Genomic DNA, 20917 nt, shown 5'->3' with positions numbered 1-20917 from the left:
GTGTTTGATCGACATTTGCAAACTTATGCTTTTACTTTGGAAAACATGACAAATGACCAAAGTCAATCAGGTTAGAAAAAGGCACAGTTCGATGCTCACACCTCACCGCTAGAGGACGACACTCCGCAAAGTCGCTACCTAGGAACCGGAAATACATTACGAAGACATACGCCACTTCCTGTAAAAGGTTATATTTTCATATAATGCGTGTGCCAACGTTTCTCGAAATTGCTTTTAGTTGTACGAGTTATACCTAAGCAGCTTTTCATCCACGATCTATTTGGAACAAAGAACGGGTTTTACACTTCTGGTATGTCTTATTTGGGGTTTTTATGCAGCCTCTCGGCTGCGGTTTTGTTGCGTTCATGGGACTGTTAGCAGCGTCGTAAACTAGCAATAATATGTAAGCATGCAAATGTAGTTTGTGGCATTTGGTTTTGTGCTTCGATTGCAATATGAATAGGTCAGCAATGTACAGTTCAACATTACTGGTTGTTTCTCGGTAGCCTCTTACGTTACGTTGTGCTGTCTTTTACGGTAGCCTCACGGCGCATTGATACGTTGGAGGGATTTTTGGCTACGTTGGAGGGATTTTTGGCAGCGTCCTAAAGTCGTTTTTGCAGGACAACGTCAAAGGAAACGAGCGTAAGTGCTAAAGTGAACATGTCTAACTGACCTTACATATGTATGCTAGGAAATCCTTCAAGTTGTTCTTACGTATTCCTCAGGTTCCTAAAGATGTCTGCAGAAATGGACTTGTCTCCCCCAGAAGTTCCCGAAGCAACATTTCTCGAGAGCCTGCTGCGCTATGGCCTCTTCCTTGGTGCCATCTTCCAGCTCATTTGCATCCTGGCAATCATTGTGCCCACCTCCAAAGGGCATGAAAAGGTAAGCCGTCAGCCGCCTGTCGTCTTTTACATGGAAACATGGATTTCGCTCAGGATTGTTTTTCAATAGTGCTTCCACTAAATATTGGTGATAAAAGCAATTATGATGGAAAAAAACTGAAGATGGCACTCAACTTTTTTTTTTCTTTTTTAAAATAAAATCCTTCGTGTTCTGTGCGTTTAGGAGGAGGCCGAGTCCACCAATGGCAAGGCAGCAGATCATGCAAAGAAACTCAAAGCGGCGGTGCCTCAAATTAGGCCAAAATCCAAGAAGGAGAGCAAAAAGAAGCGATAGCTGTGCGTTGAAATGGAGCCTTGTCCTGTTTTAGTCACTATTGCTCTTCAAAGCCACAAGAAGTATATGCAACACTGCAGTTGACATCTTGTTTTGTCTGTGTAGACAACCATGTTTGTTTGTTTTTTCTATGATCTCCATTCATTTTTAAAAAATAAACATTGGCAATTCAATTTATAGACTGTCATGATCGCGTCTTTTTAATGACACTGCTTACTTTACTGCAGGTGGTGATGTAATATCCTGACTTGTTGTAATAGCTGTTTCCCAATCAAGGTAAAACCCTCAAAGACATGTGAAAGAAAATCCTTGTTATTGGGCACAATCCAACCTTTTGAAGGGCAGTACAGTAAACTTAATATGATGTCGTGTTGTTCTGGTGATGGATGGCTGTCCTTCCTGGTTTTGTCACATGTTCCCATCCTCACTTTGTGTCACAATGCTAACTGGCTACATTTCAGCATGACTAACATCAAGCATTCTAATAACATCTAGAAGCTTTGGGTTTGGAAAAAGAGGCAGCATTTGTAGGAACCTGCGCTGTGATGATGTCATCGGCCCTCAAATGAATTGGGACACAGCTATTGACTCATTTTGAATGGCGTGACTTCCTGATGCGCTTTACCATTGTTGCAACAGAGGATTAGATTGTTTTACAGAAGGCAAGCTATTTTTAGTGATGCTCACTATGAACATTATTTTTGCGTGAAAATTGGGTCTTCTTGCATTTGTGCACTCCGCGGCATTGCGCAGCATACATATTTGTAGATTCAATGGAGTTGTTTATACAATTGTTTTGTTTACGATTGCATATCGCTAATCAAATACTACCAGAAAGGAGCCGCAGTATCGACGGATCTCATTTTCAAATGTATCAGGCATAAGAAGCGTCAAAAGACAAACCTACTCCCAAATGCATGTGTAAAATGTCAAGTGATGTTGAATTTTAGGCTTCAATTCCAAAGGGTATGTATGTCTAGCACAATCCCAACACAGCTAGAACGAATGACATGATGTCTGCTCCACACTCCAGTCAGCCTGCCGCCTCCTCCTCCTACCGCGTCGACACACGGACGCGCCGCTAGGGCTCCTCGCCGTAGTACGTAGTAGAAGAGGCAGCTTTGTCCGCCCGCCCGCCCGCCGGACCACCGGCCTACTCACTGACAATCGGCGTGTACTGTACCCAGACGGAGAGAAGAAGATGCACCCCCCGCCATGACCTCAGCTTCCTCTTCTCCTCCTCCTCCTCCATCTGATTGTATCGAAATTCGCTAAATGGGATTCACCAGCGTTTCCACAGCAACGTGCACTTATGAAGACGAGCGAGAGGATTTATTAACCCGTCTCTGATTTGTGTTGGGCTTTATCTCAAGGAAAAAGGTGAGTCGATTTGTATCATTTGGGCCATTATCAATTCTTATTTAAAAAGCCAGCCACTGCGTATTTTTTTCCCCCCACAAACGTGGTGGTGAGAGCGTCCATTCACTCGCCCGGTTCCATTCAAGTAAAGCGAGGGTTTGTTGTCGTGCATCGTGCACCCCCTCTCCTCTCCGAACCTTACACACAACAAAAGCGACGCGCATCGGGCAAAATATCACGCTTGCCCAGGCTCCCTCGTTTATTACTAGCCGAAGGCACAAGGAACAAAAAAAACAAAAACACATCACGGGGGAAACCAGAGAGAAAAAGGCAAGAATTCATTGAAATTCAAAATGGAGCAGCACCTGTTTCGACTCATCTATAGGCGAATCAGCCTGATCAGCAACATTTTCACTCCTTTTTTTTTTAAGGGTCATTTAAGCCGTTTCCCTTACATGTTGCGGAATGCTTTGTCCATAGTAATTTTTTTTTTTTTAATTTTAATTTTATTTCCCCCCAACCCACCCCCTGTCATTTTGACAGCTGCTACTCCGGCTGGCAGCGCGCACCCCATCCATCCATCCAGCCAGCCATCCAGCCAGCCAGCCAGCCAACAACTGCACTTCCCAAACATTCATGTAAAGCCGATTGATTTTATTCTGCTCGTTATTAGTGTCCTCTATTTATCCCACAAGGCTTCTTGAAAAGTAGTGAACAAACAATGATCATTTCAAAAGAAATATGTCAGACCCCCCACCCCCATGATCAATGTATTGTTTGATTTTCACCACAAATTCATGAGCTGTGTCCTCAAAATGATGACAGAAAAGTTGGCACAAAAGATATGCAATGGTGCCTCGAGATATTCGACTTTTCATGGTATGAGAAATGGTTGGACAATTTTATTTGATTGTGACACATAGTAAACATTTCTTGGAAAAAAAAAAAGAGAGCAGCTTCAAGCTCTGCCACTCCTTGTTGAAGTTTACTGTCAAACTAGTTTTGCTATAATAAAGTGTTCTTTGCTTAAAGAGGAAGTCAAGTGAAAAATGTTCTGTGGCAGGAATTTGGAATTCACGTATGCCAAATTTTCAAATCAAGAAATGTAACCTTAACTTATGAGTGAGCAGTTGTTACCTGAGCCCTTAGGCATCCGTCGTCATTAACGTGTTTGAAAAGGATTTAGTGCTATGTAAATAAGCTGCCATCTGATCTTTTTTCAGTAGGAATTCAAGCGATTTATGGATAACCTCTATACCAACAATGGTTTTCAAAGTATACACAGTACAATGTATCTTTCTTTCTAGTGTCAGACTGACGAGTAGAGAAGGCATCAGCACAGAATCCGGGGCAATTTTTCACCTAGTATCCGAGGCGGGCTGACACCTGTCTAGTTGTCTTTACACTGCTTGTAAACACACTCTTTATTGCGCGTAAAGGCCACCGACAGAGCGGGGCACCAAAATGACCTGGCAATTTTCTGCCTTCACAGGTAGTATGAGAAATGTGACAACCTGGTGCAACCCGGTGCAACCCTTTTCACTGCCTGTAAGGCATGATTCATTCTATTCTTGTTTGCTTCTTAACAAATCCTGTCAACTGTTGACACCTCAATTAACATGCCGTCGTTCATTTACAAAGAGTGCAGCACCTCCGCAGTGAACTAGCGTTCAACCTCTGACCTCCTTTGCCGAATTAGTAAACATTGCACACAGCCAGAGCCAGCGCTCGCAGATGTGCGGAGAGGGAAGTGCTTTTTAATCAGGCAAATGCCAGCATCCTCTGCCTGTCTTCCACCTCTTGACAGGCTGCGAGATAGAACTTTAAAAAAAAGTCTTCGGGGCTGGCAGACGAAATGAGACTGGAAAGCACTTGATGTGCATTGTTTTGTTTTTGGCCCCGAATAGACGACGGCCTCTCTTTGACTCGTATGCGTTGACGGTCGGGCCAAATGATAGCAATTTATTTATCATTTGCAATCCTAGTCAGCAAATGCAAAGATGAGCCGTTCCGGCCTGTGATGCTCTCATTGGACTTAAACATTGGCGGCGACGACTTCCTCCCTTCCCTCACTGCAGCAACTGTTACCGTCTGTTGTGACTCATTCACATTTGTCACGGCCAAATGTTCAACTCGGGATTATACAATAATTATTGAATGAGGGGGATAAAGAAGTCCACAGCACAATTTAACCAGATAGAGCTACATTGCACTTTTTTTGGTTTGCCATTCTAATAGCCGCTACATTGGTGATTGCATTCACTTGACACGTCAGAGAACTGAAGCGATGTCATGGTGACTTGATATTTTAAAACACTCAACGTAGCATGTGTTTGAAACTCTCAGTGCCAAACGCAATTCATCCTGGCATGCCTGTCATACTTGAAAAACACTTTTTATGTATAGGAAATGATTGAAATAGAACTCATTTGAATGTACAATTTCATCCACTTTCCAAAGTTGAAGGCTATTTGCAAGCGTTCAGATTCCGAGACATGTCAGATGCCACTTTATCAGAATAATAGAATGCTCTTCTGTAAAAGTGAGTACTTGTGGTCATCTTGAATTCGACTGTGACATCCAATATTAAGTATAGTATAAGTAGATATTAAGTGATTTTGCAGCAATATGTAATGCATGAGTACCAGTCAAGTAGTCATTTTCCACAGCTTTCATCCTTCCATCCTTCCTTCCTTCCTTCCTTCCTTCCTTCCTTCCTTCCTTCCTTCCTTCCTTCCTTCCTTCCTTCCTTCCTTCCTTCCTTCCTTCCTTCCCACTGTTTAGGTGTCTTCACTGATCATTTGTTCTGAGTGGCAAAGTCTGGTTCGGGCACATTTTTTTTTTACACAAGTGTCGGAAACTCTTTGCCACTCCACCCGTCATTCATTTTCTGTCTTCATTTGACCTCTTCTGACGAATGCTCGCCACTCCATTTCTTTTTACCCACGTTATGGACGGAGCGGCGTGTCTGCACATTTTGATACGAGTTTGCCCATATGAGGGGAAGGTCAGATGTTTACATACTGCATGCAGACTGAGATGTTTTAGGTGGGCTCTTCCGCTCCCAAGATTCTAATAAGTATTCCATCTCATAGGCAACCCTGATACAGAAACTGGACGGCTAGCTTTTGATTGTTGACGCGTTTAACACATTCCAGTCCATCGCTCTCCGCAGACCTAATATTGTGGCCGCGTGACTCACCACAAGGACGCCTTCACCCCCCCCAAGCGCGACAAGATCTTGGCGAGAGTAGAATTAAAGCTCTCGTGACCTCACTCACGCCTACATGCCTTCATCAGCCATACCTGCATGTCACATTTCAATCTAAAGAAAGCCTACTGAGCCCCATCTGTATGGCAACACCTACACGTTCTTTTTTTAGGGCCACTGGCACTTCCTCATTCCCCGTTTTTTTAATAGCCTCCTCAGACTCGGGGAAAAAACAACAACAACCCATGTGTCGGAAAAAGGATGTGAGACGCTCGCGAGGTTGAGCGCGAGAGCTTCCCAGGGACTCGGGAACAGCTGCTCATACGCACTCACGGCGGTGCGCGCTGTCTGGAACTGAGAGTGCCTCCATCCACAGGAGGAACAAGGCTGTTTTCATGCGTGTGTGACTGTCTCTGTTTCAGGCCGCCTGAAATAGCTGGTCTCGCAATGAGTCATCTTCAGCTTCCCACAGGGAGGTCTGCACTTGTGCTGCCAACACACACATGTACACACGTACCATGCACAATGTCACAACTTTCCGGGGATGCACTTAACTTGTCTTTGTCGACACGATGCCGCCATTCTCCGCTGACTGTTATCGATGCACAAAGGGGATGGAAGTTCCCTCGGGAAGCGTCGTTCAGACGTTTGGCGACGATCCCCTCCTACCTCTGACGATTTCTCTAAAAGTGCTCAACTTCCTCTAAAATGGGTGTGGAATAATACTATGTCGGCTACTCCTGTGTGTACATTTCAAATCCGTACCTTCATCTTTAGTTCGGAATCAGCACAGGTAACTGACACGACTTTCTTTCTTTTTTCATCCCTGCAGCATCACGGGGCTTTTAGTGGATTATTTGTGTCGGTGGCAGTCCTGGAAGTGATGCGCATTCCAAAGTTGTTTCCAAATACTTCAAGGAGAAGATGTCAGCCATTTTCCTTGAATCCACATTGATTTCCTTCAAATATAATGTTGGATTCACAAGCGTTGTCCTCCCCTAAATGTATCACACAGCTTGTTGAAAGTGGGTGCAAATCTGTTGTGATGCTTAAAAACAAGCAAACATAGCGACAACACAAAATATATTCCGTTACCCAAACCAAACAATCGCAGAGAAGCAAGTTTGCCAGTATCATTATGCTAATGAACAAGTCAAAATATTCCTGGCAAACAGAATCACAAGCACATCATATGCTTGGCAGCCGCCAAGTTGTATCGGAGTAGCTTGGCTCAGCATAGCACAACTCTTCTTCTCTTTAATGCGCATTGATTCAATCCAAATTGATTGGACAGACCGCAAACTACTTTGTCTGTGTGTGTTGACATTGTCAAGGTGTCCTGCTCTGCTCGCCCCGTTTGCCTGTCAAACAGTTGGGATAGAACCTGGAGCCCCTCCAAGGCTTCTGTTTGGCGTTCTTTGTCAAAATGTTTGCCTTTACAAGGACGGAGAGTCCCTCGGAATGTTTGAAGTTTCAGGCTGCTGTATTTTTCCGTCACGGTGACTGGGTAGTGCATGCGCTGATGTCACTTCATGGGTTCATTACGTACTGTGAAAGGTGCTTTGACAGTTTGATTACAAATGACTTATTTAGCATAGTGCAAGGCAAGTTAAATAGGGCAGTCAATTGAAGGCCTCGATTTTTTTAAATCACTGAGCACTGCTGCACAAAAAGGGAAGCGTTCACCCCGTTTTAAGGAAGTTTTAGTTGGGCTTTGTTCCGTTGGTGTGTGGAATCATTACATTGGTAAATGTTTGCTTCACTTGAGGAAGAGACAACAGTTTTAAAATGTAAACCTGAGCCCAACCAAAGGTTTTATTATTATATCCTCGGTGAAGACCAGTCATCCATACTGGTTACTCATCACTGGCTCTCATCCCAGCCAGGTCTGCACATGGGGGCGGGCAAGAGCAAGCCCAAGGAACCGGGCCAGCGCTCCATGAGCGTGGACGGCACCATCGGGACGGGCTCCGACAGCGGACACTTCCACCACCTGGGTCCCGCCCAGCAGACCCAAACCCCAAACAGGAGCCCGGCGGTGGGCACGGGCCGGCGGGGATACCAGGGATACCAGCACGCGCCCACCAACACTCCTGAAATGGCTCTCTTCGGAGGAGTTGACCACACGGGCGCTGTCACGTCACCTCAGAGAGGACCTTTGGCGGGTAGGGTTTCCACTTAGTACATTGCACAACAGCAAATATTGCACATCAATAGAAGCAACATATTGGTTCTTTGGATGCAAATATGTCTTGCGCAAAAATAAAAAAACAACTCAATTTTGCCAGCAATTTAATGACAAGAATAAAACAATTAACCGGTTAATGACGAAGGCACCCAGCGGAGTGCAGACCTTCACTAAGTGCTCATCTGCATCTGCAACTTGCCCATTGCTCAAATTCATTTTTGTTCACAATTGCACCAACTAATCGTCATACATTGGAATCTCAATGGCAAAATATTGTCAGACCACCCAAATGGTTTGTGAGGTTGCTCCTGCTTGCCCATTGTGCTCACAAAGAAACAGCAGAGAAAATGTATTTTGCTCTTATCAATGTCAGTTTTGAGACAATTTCCCCGACAACAGAAATGTTGAGTCACGTCAAGAGGGAAGGAGGAAGTAGCCCCCCATCCCTCCCCTCCCCTCCTCTCCTCTCCTGTCCTGTCCAACCTTCGCCTGTGAAATAGACTTGAAAGCTCTGACGTTAAAAGGCTGCTCAGCGCTCTGCAGACTTGACATTAAGCCTTAATGTGTCTAGACTGGCCAGATGGTTGAACTAATGTTGCTCCATCTTTTTGCACTCTCCTCACATATAATCGTCAGCATTTGTGTTGGGATGACACATCTTTTCAAGGAAGTAGTTCAAAGCTGCTACATACCCATAATGAGTGTTTTTCCATCAAAGTCAGCAGTGTCACGGATCGGAATGGAGCTGGGCGACCAAATGCAGCTCGGTGGACCCGCTTGGTTTATTGAAGGGAACGGGTAGTTGGAAGGGAGGATAAAGGGAACAAGCCAACAGGACCGGCAAACTAACATAACTTAATGGCCTAACAAATAGCAACGGGACTGACTGACAGGGCTGGCAAACAAAAACCCAACTAACCCAGACGTGGGACAAGAAGACACAAGAAACTAGCGACGACACAACATGAGACAAGAAATAATCCGACAAGGGTGTGACACGCAGACAGGACTTATATACGCGACAGGTAACCACAGGCAGGTGACTGTGATTAATTAGTACATAGATTGAGAGTAGACACAGGAGGGGAAGGGAGGGGCCAGCGAGCACACAGACACTGACAGAAACGATGACACATAATAAAACAACCGGGGACGAAACGTGACAGGCAGATTAGTGGATGCCTCTCCTGGTCATCTTGCTGTGTGGGATGTTTCAAGAATAACTGAAAATAAATCAATACAAATAATAAAATATGATAAAGAAAGTTTGTATCGGATTATCTGAATAATCAATGAAGTAATCAATTCTAAAAATATCAAACAGTGACAATTCTAGTGTGGTGCCATGTGCTGAGTTTATAACCTCGCATGATTTTTGTTTCTCTTGTCACGTGTAGGCTTGCAAAAAACCCAAAACAATGCTATGAATGTGCCCCACTAAAGATACATAGATGTATCCTTTCCACACCTGCAAGCTGCATGTCAATATTTCTCATGAAATGACCATGACAAATTGTTCAATCTTTACCTAAAGCCTCTGCCTATGGATGACAATAGAATTAACTTGAACACATATTGCTGTGCACTTTCTTGCAGGAGGCGTCACCACATTTGTGGCGCTTTATGACTATGAGTCACGGACGGCGTCCGATCTGACCTTTCGGAAAGGCGACCGGCTGCAAATTGTCAACAACACGTAAGAACCCACCTTCCACCTTGTGTGTTTTATTTTATTATTTGTTTCATGTTAACAGATGCGTCCATGCATGTTTCAGTAAACGCACCAAACTGTAAATGTCAAGGATGTCGACAATTCAATTTGTGTAGTAACAAAAATGACAAATGAAAGTTTTGATTTGTATTGACAATCCAGTGGTGTCTTGAGATACGAGTGACTCCATTTTTTCCAGGTACTGCTCGTCGTCGGTTCATTGGCAGCTAGCGAATTCAAAAAGAGGCTTGGAGCTTTTTAGTGTCACTCCTAGTTGATGTTTTGTCTCAAAATAAACACAAAAGAAAAAAGTATTCTACTTGGTGCATTTAAAGCCCACGAAGCGTTATGCCATAAATTAAATGCCATAGTTGGGCTTTACATTATTTTATGACATTTCTTTCTATAAAGTACAACATTATAAGCTGTTAACCCAAAGGAAAAATCCCTAAAAATGAAAATAATTGTTTCCACCTCTACCTCTATTGGGTTCCTCTCACAGTTTCCTGCCATGTTTTTTTTACTGGTGGTTGGGACGACATAGTAGGGCTGAACCAAAATGAATCTTTAATGTATGATGTGTATAAATAAAACATCAAGTGCATCCACAAATCTAAGCATCCTCCATCGGAAAATGTACACCGCCAGGGCGCTCCCCGGTTCTTCTGTACTCAAATGATGTAACGTAGTATGTCGGCTTTGCTGTGTCGTCCCACAGCGTGTTGGCCACCTCCGCTGTCTGTCTGTCTGAGTGCTGCTCGCTTCACCTCGCCTCGCCTCGCCTCGCCTTGCTGTGTTTTGATGTGTCTGCTGTGTCTGTTATCTCTCTCTCTCTCTCTCTCCCTATCTCGCTCTCTCACGCCTCATGGTCTCTCCTAGGAAAAAGTACAGCTTCAGGTCAGTATCCTTATTGCAATAAAAGAGAAATCTTTGGCTATCTTTTTATCCGCACTAATGCTGATCCACTACACCCGTTTGTATCGAGACAATAAAGACATAGTGTCCAAAGATAGTCGGTAATGACTGTCAACGGAATGAGGTGTCTCCTCAGTCATTGTACATTTTGTACAACCAATAATGCCCCAACGTTTGCAGTACTGACTGGCAAAAAAATGCATTTGGGTGGCTGTCATTTTTAACATATAAATAACAATAAAGAATTGGGCTCCAGTCAATCCATTTCTTTTCAGTGGGTCAGCATGTGCGAAGCTTCGGGCTTTGTCTTTCCTTCTCATCAGATAACCCTTTTCTGCTATGACACAGTGTTAAGCTTACTCTAAAAATAAGACTAATAAATCATGTGTATTGCAACTCCCGACAGCCTGTTCTGTCTGCACAAGTGACCTTTGTAGCCACCTAAAAGCTATTCAATCCACACTGACTGTCATCAAATTTGGAGCCCCCTGTGAGCTACCTGTTAATTCTGTTTTTTTTTTTTTCCGTCTGCGGTTGCCATGACAGAGAAGGGGACTGGTGGTTAGCTCGCTCCCTGACAACCGGAGAGAGCGGTTACATCCCCAGCAACTATGTGGCGCCGTCCGACTCCATTCAAGCGGAAGAGTACGTCCCGCCTAATACGTGGTGTAGTGCACTGTAAGGCGTCGCAAACTCAACTAACCTCTGTGGCTGGCCCACTTTTCTACTTTTGGCAGGTGGTATTTTGGGAAGATAACTCGGCGAGACTCGGAAAGGATCCTTTTGAATTTACAGAATAGACGAGGAACCTTCCTGGTGAGGGAGAGCGAAACCACCAAAGGTACGACGGCGGGCTTCTCCCTGACCTTTTGGCCTTGCAAATGGCGGGAAATCGACAAGTTAGGGGCCAATAGAGAGTAGCCGTGCCTTCCGAAATGCCAATCACATTTCAAAATTTCTCAACACTCTTAGTATGTTTCTGTTGTTTGATTCAAAGGCTACCTTTTTCATTCATTAAAAAAAAAGCACTTTAGTGTTTTGCCTGAAGAGGTGTAATCAAGTGAAAAGAAAGGTCATTGAAGTGACAGTTGCCCTTTTCACATTGGTATTAATCACTTCCACACAAGTTTCATCGACTGGTTGTTGGCCACGTCTTGGCACGTTGTGAGACTGCAGACTGTTTAAAGGGACATTTCATGGAGTGTTCAGGCGCCAGCAGACACTGCTGAGCAAATTGAGCAATGGAAATGTTATTGTGAAATATGTGAGGAAGTATCAGTACGTTTTAACAAGTTTCTAAAAATGTATGTAAGCCTCGGAGGAGGTATAGTGCATGTGGAAAATATGCACAGTGCATCATTTCTTTTCACATTTTGTCATTTTTCAGCCTCATTCCAATATTGACCAGATGAGTGTAGACTTTGGAGCATTTGGCCAATTGCATTTTCACATTGATGATAAAAGCAGTAGAGCAAATGTTCTTTACTGAAAATAATATTGCACATGGTTATTAGACTGTATGGGATTGTGTGCAGAATTTCAAGGGGAAAAATTAGTCAATGTGGAATAAGGCTGCAACATAAAACGTGGAGAAAAAAAATAAAAGGAAGCTCTGTGAATACAATGTTGCTAATGACAACCACAATTAAAAAGCCAGCTAGCTTCCTATTCAGCCCCAGCTGGGCATTTCAATAATGACAAAGTAGGAAGTGATGACGTCTGACCATCCCCGGCGTGTGTCACTGTGGACGCAAAGCTACCAAAGTGTTAATTGAGCCAATTTGTACCGGACGTGAGCTAGCTTGCTCGTAATGACGTCAGTTGAAGGCACTGCGCCTTTGTTCTCCAGCCCTAAATACTGCCTTGTCATTCATTCCCTGTGACATACAGTGGGTGGGTGGGTGAGTGAGTGAGTGAGTGAGTGAGTGAGTGAGTGAGTGAGTGAGTGAGTGAGTGAGTGAGTGAGTGAGTGAGTGAGTGAGTGAGTGAGTGAGTGAGTGGGGGAATTTGTTTTTGAAGGAAGCGCCTGTGTTGGGGGTGAATCACAGTGTCAGAAGTAGGTCATCCTACAAGGGTGCTGCAAAATTCTCTCCTGGCTACAAGCCCCACTTCACCATGTGAGTGAAAGGGGGAGCATGATCTATAGAGGGAGGGGACGGGGGATCTCATTAGATCAAATGTGATTCCCATGATGACAAGTGTGTCGCATTGTGTGAATCGCGTCAGACTGACTAAGATGCATGACTCACCTCAAAAAGGTGGCTGGCGGCGTCATTGTTTACATCAACCACTGCTGCAAAAGGGTGAGTCGGGCCTTTACTAGCTTGCCCATATGCCAGGTCTTTTTGTCAAAACAGTTCCCAAGGTGTCTGAATGTCACGTCTATGACAAAGTCTTTTCAAAATACCCCAAGGATAAGGATTTTCTTACACTTTGCAATGATTTTCAGGAGTGACAGTTTACCTATACGCAGTACTGGACCAATGGCAAGTCTAGTTTTTATTACCATGACGACCAGCGGCAGGGCCTGAACATTTCTAGAGTGGCTTGTACTAGTGGGAGCAGAGCCCAGAATTGGGGTGGGCGCCTGAGGCAGCATTGTCCGAATGGGCCTCGTGATATTTAAATGACAAATAGTGTTTGTGCTGAACAACTAAATGTTAATCCATTTTCATGTTGCAATAAGAACAATTTCCAGTTGAGTGGAACTCAAGTGTACGACAACCAAGAGGGTGCTATTAATTGAGAGTTGACTAGTTTGCTTTCTAAAAAAAAAAAAAAAAGACAGTTTGTCACAAAGCATTTACTTTTGGAATTTAAAAAAATTAGATATGTATGTGGAAAGACTCTTTCCTACCAAATGCAACATGCTCTGGGTACCTCAAAGTAGGTACTCAGTCTTTGTTGCAAATAAATGACTATTGGTGAATCTCTAGTTAGCCCCCTAACAAAAGTCATGGCAAAAGAGTCAAGTGACATTCTCATAAATCACAGGGTTAAGCGCAAACGAGGACAAATGCTACTCCAATGGCGCATTCCCGGGGCTCCTATAGGGGCCAGCGAGGAGGGAGGGAGGGAGTTGCCCCAGCACAGCTGTTGGTAAATGCCACCGAGCAGCTGTCCCAGACGCCTGACACATTCTTATTGTCTATACATTTTTTTTTTTCTCTTCCTAGGAGCTTACTGTCTTTCGGTGCTGGATTACGACAACACCAAAGGGCTGAATGTGAAACATTACAAGATCAGGAAGCTGGATAGCGGCGGCTTCTACATCACGTCCCGCACGCAGTTTACCAGTCTGCAGCAGCTCGTCTTCCATTATCGCAGTAAGTATCCAGACGCTGGAGAAAAAAAAAACGTGAAAACATTGCTGACGCCTCGCATTGTCTTAAAGAGCACTCTGATGGGCTGTGCCACGCCCTGACTGATGTGTGCCCTGTGGCTAAGCCCCAGACCCAGGGACTGGCTCGCGATGCCTGGGAGATCCCTCGAGAGTCCCTCCGGCTTGACCTTAAACTCGGCCAGGGCTGCTTCGGAGAGGTCTGGATGGGTAAGAACTGCACCGCACTGCACCGCACTGCACCGCACTGCACCGCACTGCACCGCACTGCACCGCACTGCACCGCACTGCACCGCACTGCACCGCACTGCACCGCACTGCACCGCACTGCACCGCACTGCACCGCACTGCACCGCACTGCACCGCACTGCACCGCACTGCACCGCACCGCACCGCACCGCACCGCACCGCACTGTACTGTACTGCAATGCGCTATTTTTAAAGTTCTTAAGTTCTAACTAAAGCACATCTCACCTGTTTTCTGCGTGGCATTCCCAATATGAGCCCGAGGACACTTTGATGTCAATTCCAGTCAGCAGCTGAGAATGGTAGCCTGTCAAAATGGCTGCGCCCTAAAATGGATCCAAATGGGTGGATTCATCTCGTTCATTCTTATTCCGCCAATATTAATCAGAACACATATTAGAAAAAAATGACTCGACGTCCACTTTAAAAAAATTGGGGAAATTATTTTTTGTACAAAAGAAAAAAAAGAAACGTAACCCTAACCACCCCCAGCCTTTTTTTTTCTTGGTCAGGCACGTGGAATGGTACAACGCGGGTGGCCATCAAGACCCTGAAGCCGGGCACCATGTCACCAGAGGCCTTCCTGCAGGAAGCGCAAGTCATGAAGAAACTCAGGCATGAGAAGTTGGTTCAGCTCTACGCCGTGGTATCCGAGGAACCCATCTACATCGTCACTGAGTACATGAGCCAAGGTGATTTTTTTCCTCTCTTTTTATGACTATAACTTTCCTCAAATTGGCTGGAGACCAAAGTCAGCCGGCCGGGACAGGCGCCAGCAGACCCACCCGCTTGACCCTAATGAAGAAAAGTGCAAAATAAAACGTACATTTCATTCATTGGCCATTTCCTCAGGTACATATTCAGAAGTACGTAAAACGAGGGCATCCAAAATTCTTCTTGTTCCAATTCGAGTAACATTCCGTCTAATATAGTGGGCCAATGAGTAAGACTCAATTGGATCCTTTTAAGTGTCTGCCGCTTTCTAAAGGCTGTGTTTATCTCTGCCCCGCCCGCAGGCAGCCTACTGGACTTCCTCAAAGGAGAAGCGGGAAAAATGCTTCGACTGCCTCAGCTGGTGGACATGGCCGCTCAGGTTAGGCCGCATCCCAAAATGTGATAGCTAGCGAGGCGTGAGACGGACGGCATTCGCTCTGTTTCACCAGATCGCAGCGGGGATGGCGTATGTGGAGAGGATGAACTACGTGCACAGAGACCTACGTGCCGCCAACATCCTGGTGGGAGACAACCTGGTGTGCAAGGTGGCCGACTTTGGACTGGCCAGACTCATTGAAGACAACGAGTACACTGCCAGACAGGGTGCGTCCGTCTCGTGCTCTTTTAGTTTGGTTTTCGTTTGTGGACAGACTCCTGCCTATTTTTTCCATCAATTGTACATTTCCTGTAGGATGGCTTAAAACTGCAAGTCCATTGCCCAATTTCAATTGGGATTTTTTTCCATGTACATTTAAAGTAAGACATCAGATACGGCTGTGGTCACATGGAGGATTATTAAATGCAATGTGAATGAAATTGCGTCGAACACACATTGTGGCTTTGCGAGAGGTTCCTATCTAAAACTCTTCTCGGTCCTTTTAGTCATCAATGTTACAGATTTCTGACTTTGGAATTTTACAGGTACCAAATGTTTTGGTTGGCTGAATGTTTTCTTTCCCCCTCCCCATAATTCATCAGGCGCCAAGTTCCCCATCAAGTGGACGGCGCCCGAGGCGGCGCTTTACGGCCGTTTCACTATCAAGTCGGACGTATGGTCCTTCGGGGTGTTGCTGACGGAGCTGGCCACCAAAGGCCGAGTTCCTTATCCAGGTAAAGCCTTACACCGACAGCCACACTCGCATGTATGCGGAATTTGGAGCTGGGTCAGCAACCTTTCGGAAACTGAAATGTACTTTTTGGTATGGATTAATTCAAAGTCTGCTGGTTTGCTACGCGCTCCTGAAAGAACACAATGTTCATATGATAATGATCAAAAAATGTTGCTTCCTTTTTTTTTGTCAGAGGTGCAAGTAAACCCTTTAAGATTTTCTAGATGATCCTGAATTTGCCCCAAGTAAGTTTTTATTGCAGAAAGTACTTTGACTGTACATCAGTGACATACGTACATACTAGGTGTGGAACGTGAGAATTGCGACCCTTCACGTACAGTATTTGGTATCTAGTCATCTGCAAAATGACTAACTAATAAACCCAACATACAACAGGCCGTCGTGTACTACCGGTCACTTCCCTTTGCAGGCATGGTAAACCGCGAGGTCCTGGACCAGGTAGAGCGCGGCTACCGGATGCCGTGCCCGTCCGAGTGTCCCGGCTCCCTGCACGAGCTCATGCTCTCCTGCTGGCGGAAGGACCCCGAAGAAAGGCCCACCTTTGAATACCTACAGGGCTTTCTGGAGGACTACTTCACCTCCACGGAACCCCAGTACCAGCCTGGGGAGAACCTATAGAACCGCACATGTGCGGAAATTTACACACACACTGCCACACTCAAAGACATACACTCGAAACACCTCAGAGGAACACAGAATCCTGTGAGGAAGCCTCTGTGCTGTCATGGACCCAGAGAAGCTTCTTTCTGGAGACTTTGAGGAGCGAGGTGCAAGACTGACGTGAAAGGGTCCAAATACAAGGGGAGAAAAGGTCTGATGAAACTTACTGTACTTTTTTCCCCTCCCGCAAAAGACACTGGGCCCAAGAGCCCATTTTACGCTCCCTGAAAAAGCGGGCAACTTTTCTCCAGAATGAGGTGAACATTTGCTACCGGGCGTTTTGCTACCAGAGCCATATCTGGGGTGTAAAACTTCCATCAAAGTAAATTGGGAGTCTTCATGTATCACGGTACCTTTCGTTGCTCCAATTCTTTTTTTCACTTGACTTAAGCGGCGGCATGTCTGAAGCTTGTTTGCAAAAAAAATCAACTGAGCTCATATCTGGGCAAACTGGAAGAAAAAAAAACAACCTTCAATTTTATAAAGTTCTTTTTCCCAAGGAAGTTTCCAAATTCCTCGTATTTATATAGGACAGAAGTTTGGAGAACACTTCTCCCTTCCTGTTGTGTCAAAAGCAATTCTGATGCATTTCATCTTCCGTTTTTGCGGGCTGCCCTGTTCGCGTCCCTCCACTTTTTAAGTGCTGCTGCTGCTGCTGCTGCTGCTGCTGCTGCTGCTGCTGCTGCTGCTTTATTGTTCTTCGAACTCCTTCGTGTTTACGTGGAGATGATCGCAGTCATGATAATCATTAAGCATGCTTGCTTGAACCAAGCTGGCTCAGGTTGTTCAAATCAGGCCAAAACCAGCGAGGCATTCTGGTCGTCCCACCCACGGTCACTCCCAAACTGCCGTTTTACGAGCTCAAGTTGAAATTTGGTATTTGTAACGATTCCCTTTCTTTTTCTTCACCCCAAACTTTTTGAACTTAATCATTTCATTGTTGACAAAGCTGAAGTGGCTCTAGACTTGCTGACATCGCCAGTCCTCCTGCCACACTCCCCAAGAATGTGTGTTGCCCTCGTTTTTTGCATTGTTTGAAGTTGGAGGTTCTGCTCTCTAAAAACAATTTGACGGAAGGTCATTTGAGCATTTATTTCTCTGCATCTGTGCCAAAAGAATACGAGTGCTGTCCATCCGTTTACTCGGAGAGGGAGCTGACATATGCTTTCAGAATAAATCCCCGGTTAGTTAGTTAGCTTCCTGTTCCAAATTTGCAGAGGAAATATGCAAGCGTGTGGCTTTTATGGAAATGAGGTCATTCTGTTAAAAGGAAGAAAATGGGATTGATTTGGAAAGCAGTTAAGCATTTGTAATTCTGCTGTACATTGACCACGCTGTGTTTAATTACGACGTGGATGCCATCGACTCCCTTACATATAATCTCATCCACTGTACATAGTAAAGCACTCCAAACGTTGCTTTTGTATCATAATGGCAGATATGTATTTATGTTGGCTGTCACTCACTGAATTTTTTTAATCAGTAGATAAAATCAGTTTGCTGCCAACCTATATAACAATGACAGAAGCAGCAATAAGAGTCCTCATACAAACAGACCCAGAGTGAATATAAAAGGATACACACCCCTGTTGAAATATCCGGGTTTTCTCAAAATGTTTGGAGATGGTTCAACTTGGTCTTGTTTTTATTCAAGTACAAAAACGTGGCATTTGAACAGGGGACCTTTTTCTATATTTCAGGGGTGGCCAACCTACTGCCTACAGTAGCATTTGAAACACGTTTTATTTTTTCAAATTTAAAAGGGGCATTATTGAAACATTTTAGAGAGTTCATGATATTAGTTACATTCGTTAAGGGATTTTCTGCATTTAATGTTTTGTTTACAAAATGAGGAGCGATATTACAAAATAATGAATTTATGTTGTTAATGTAATCAAAGAAATGATCATTTAAACAACAAAAGATATATGCAATACAGTATACATAAAGAAATCTCATCAATGGCGCCAGACTTCAAAAATTGGCAAAAGGTTACCCACCCCGAGGTGAATTTGCAACCCCACAAGTATTTGGACAAGATTTTGAAATAATGAGGTCAAAGATGTAAATAGTATCGTCTGACTGTGACTATCAAGTAATTACTGTACTCTTTTATCCAACTGAGGCTTATTGTTTAGTATTTTCTACCTAATGTGATCCGAGGAGGTTTTAATGAGATGCTACTGTATTTTTTTTTTTTTACCCATATAGACAACACAATTTGGGCTTGACTTAAAGTTCCAAGAACAACAACAGTGTTCCTCCCTCCCCCTTCATTTTTTTGTGTTTGTTGTGACTCACTGAGGAGGAAAAAATAGGATGTGTGAATAAAGCCAAGGTCTGATTGGAAAACGTGTGCCATGATTTCAAACATGTCGCGATGTAATTGCTTTTAATGTTAATTTGATTTTTTTTTAAATTAAACTATGCACTTCAAACGGACGTCACGGCCGCCACAGGAAGGTGAGCGTTTCATTTTGTTTGTAATTTGATTGAAATGGGTATTGTGTCACTTTCTTTTTCTTTAAATGTGCAATAAATTCTATTTCAAGTGTGTTTTGATAAGAGTGTGTGTGTGCTGTCCACTTCTAATTCACCTTATGTATGAATTATTCCATATATCTTTTGCGAGATTTATTTTCTCACGTGCCTTGACCTGCTATGACCATTCTGTCCACAAGGGGGCAGTTAAAGTTCGGAGGATAATTTTAACCAGGAATTGTGGAAGTCCACCTGCTGTTTTTTGCCCCGCACGGTAACATCTTCGAAGAAAAAAAAAAAAAGAGAGACATTTCTGCGTGTGCATGTGCGCGTGCGTGCAGACGCTGTTTTCCCGGCGCTGTTTTCCCCATTTGCGGAGTCGTGGTGTGAGTAATTTATCTCAGTTATCCAGACCATGTCAAAGCTCCATCTGTGAAAACAGTAAAGACACACGCACACGTACACGCACGTGCACACACGCACACACACGTGCACACACGCACGCACACGTACACACACGTGCACACACTCACGTATTGCCTCAGTGATAGTGGATGGAAGACACACGAAGGCAAGCATTGTGCATTTGCGATATAGTGGTCCTGTTTGTTTTGTGCACTGCACGCTCAGTAGCATGGCAACCATACGAAGAAGAAGTTGGCTCTATTTCTTCAAATGTTACTTTAATATAACACACATTTACTACAGGTGGTGCAGTAGAGCAACCAAAAAAGTCCTCCAACATTCAACTTTGTCCGTCTTTTAGAGACTTGGTTGTTTTTATTATTTTTCAACTTTGGCATTGTTTTTCATTTATTTTCTGTTTTATCGTCAATCTATGTACACACGGAGCCATGCATATATGGGAGGAAGCCGGCCGGAGTAGCAGTAGCCTTGTTCATTCAAATTCCTTTGGGCATAATCCACTGAAAGCTTGCTCTTGAAAATGCTCTTTTAATAATGCAGACATATCTGGAGCACTTCTAAGCAGTCTTATCCACTCACCATGACTCTCCCACCTCCTCATCTTGAAGCAACCTCGCTGACTTTACCCGAATCTTGACCCCAAGTCAACCCAAGCCAAGCCAAGCCACTCCACTTCCTTAATCCTAACATCCACCTCCTCCAACATTATGAATGCATGCCGCTAAGCCATGATGGATGTGCACTTTGTCCCATGACCTACTCAGAAGGGTGAGAGTTAGGGGTGGGTGGGGGTGGCGTTTCCCTGCTGGAGACAAGTGGTAAAAAAGACCATCCATAAACGTCAAGCCCCCCCGCCACGAGCACCATCAGAGAGTCGGAGTGGCATTCGACGGTAACATTGGAAATTCATGCTGAGGAATGTTATTTGGGAGATTTCCCTCATCCCCGCATCCCCCCAGTAAACATCCTCCGCCCGTACCGAGTTGTGAAGCCTTTGTGTATGTGTGTGTCCGTGGATGTTTGTGTGTACAGCGTTGTCGGAGGAGCAGGAATCAAGGACCGAGACAGATTCTGAGCCACCTGCGTGTTATCCAGGGCGGGCGGGCGGGCGGCCCCCGTAATCCCTTCTTTGGAATGTGCCGGCTGATGTTGGAGCGCAGAGACACAAAGACAAGAAGCAGCCAAACCTCTCAATCACTCCTAATCATTTCCATTCGCTTTGCTTTGCTTTGCTTTGCTGCGGGCGGGCAGGCAAGCGGTGGATTCTTTGGACGCAGTTTTAACTCACCGACGATTTGTTTCTGAGCATTTCAGTAGGTGCGAACACACGCAGGATGGAAACATGATATCCATC

At 44.6% G+C, this 20917-nt stretch overlaps 2 protein-coding genes across 4 annotated transcripts; both read left to right on the top strand.

Moving 5' to 3' along the window:
• Nucleotides 1-151: 151 nt before the first annotated feature.
• Nucleotides 152-1367, top strand: manbal (mannosidase beta like). Its single transcript, XM_037251626.1, has 3 exons — nucleotides 152-310; nucleotides 729-888; nucleotides 1072-1367. The coding sequence occupies exons 2-3, from the start codon at nucleotides 739-741 to the stop codon at nucleotides 1180-1182; spliced, it is 261 nt and encodes an 86-aa protein (XP_037107521.1). The 5' UTR covers nucleotides 152-310; nucleotides 729-738; the 3' UTR covers nucleotides 1183-1367.
• Nucleotides 1368-2203: 836 nt separating this feature from the next.
• LOC119122928 (proto-oncogene tyrosine-protein kinase Src-like) lies at nucleotides 2204-19216 on the top strand. 3 transcript variants are annotated; one of them, XM_037251624.1, is made up of 13 exons: nucleotides 2204-2562; nucleotides 7639-7917; nucleotides 9537-9636; nucleotides 10531-10548; nucleotides 11113-11211; nucleotides 11304-11407; nucleotides 13743-13892; nucleotides 13961-14116; nucleotides 14665-14844; nucleotides 15169-15245; nucleotides 15316-15469; nucleotides 15845-15976; nucleotides 16406-19216. In XM_037251624.1, the coding sequence occupies exons 2-13, from the start codon at nucleotides 7647-7649 to the stop codon at nucleotides 16612-16614; spliced, it is 1650 nt and encodes a 549-aa protein (XP_037107519.1). In that variant the 5' UTR covers nucleotides 2204-2562; nucleotides 7639-7646; the 3' UTR covers nucleotides 16615-19216. The 3 variants fall into 3 exon arrangements, with proteins under 3 accessions (XP_037107519.1, XP_037107518.1, XP_037107520.1); XM_037251623.1 differs by having other exon boundaries at nucleotides 2205-2562; nucleotides 7635-7917; XM_037251625.1 differs by lacking the exon at nucleotides 10531-10548 and having other exon boundaries at nucleotides 2206-2562; nucleotides 7635-7917.
• The last annotated feature ends 1701 nt before the right edge of the window (nucleotides 19217-20917 follow it).

Source organism: Syngnathus acus, chromosome 5 (genome assembly GCF_901709675.1).
Source record: "Syngnathus acus chromosome 5, fSynAcu1.2, whole genome shotgun sequence".
NCBI lineage: Eukaryota > Metazoa > Chordata > Actinopteri > Syngnathiformes > Syngnathidae > Syngnathus > Syngnathus acus.
Note: the sequence above shows the minus strand (reverse complement) of the source record. Positions and strands in the feature narration are given on the sequence as shown.

What these genes read in the sequence shown, in the direction of transcription:
- manbal (XM_037251626.1), top strand. Translation starts at nt 739, where the DNA reads ATGTCTGCAGAAATGGACTTGTCTCCCCCAGAAGTTCCCGAAGCAACA. An exon ending in CCTCCAAAGGGCATGAAAAG is followed by an intron (nt 889 to 1,071) that starts GTAAGCCGTCAG and finishes CTGTGCGTTTAG; the next exon opens with GAGGAGGCCGAGTCCACCAA.
- LOC119122928 (XM_037251624.1), top strand. Translation starts at nt 7,647, where the DNA reads ATGGGGGCGGGCAAGAGCAAGCCCAAGGAACCGGGCCAGCGCTCCATG. An exon ending in GCTCGTCTTCCATTATCGCA is followed by an intron (nt 13,893 to 13,960) that starts GTAAGTATCCAG and finishes ATTGTCTTAAAG; the next exon opens with AGCACTCTGATGGGCTGTGC. An exon ending in CACTGAGTACATGAGCCAAG is followed by an intron (nt 14,845 to 15,168) that starts GTGATTTTTTTC and finishes CCCCGCCCGCAG; the next exon opens with GCAGCCTACTGGACTTCCTC.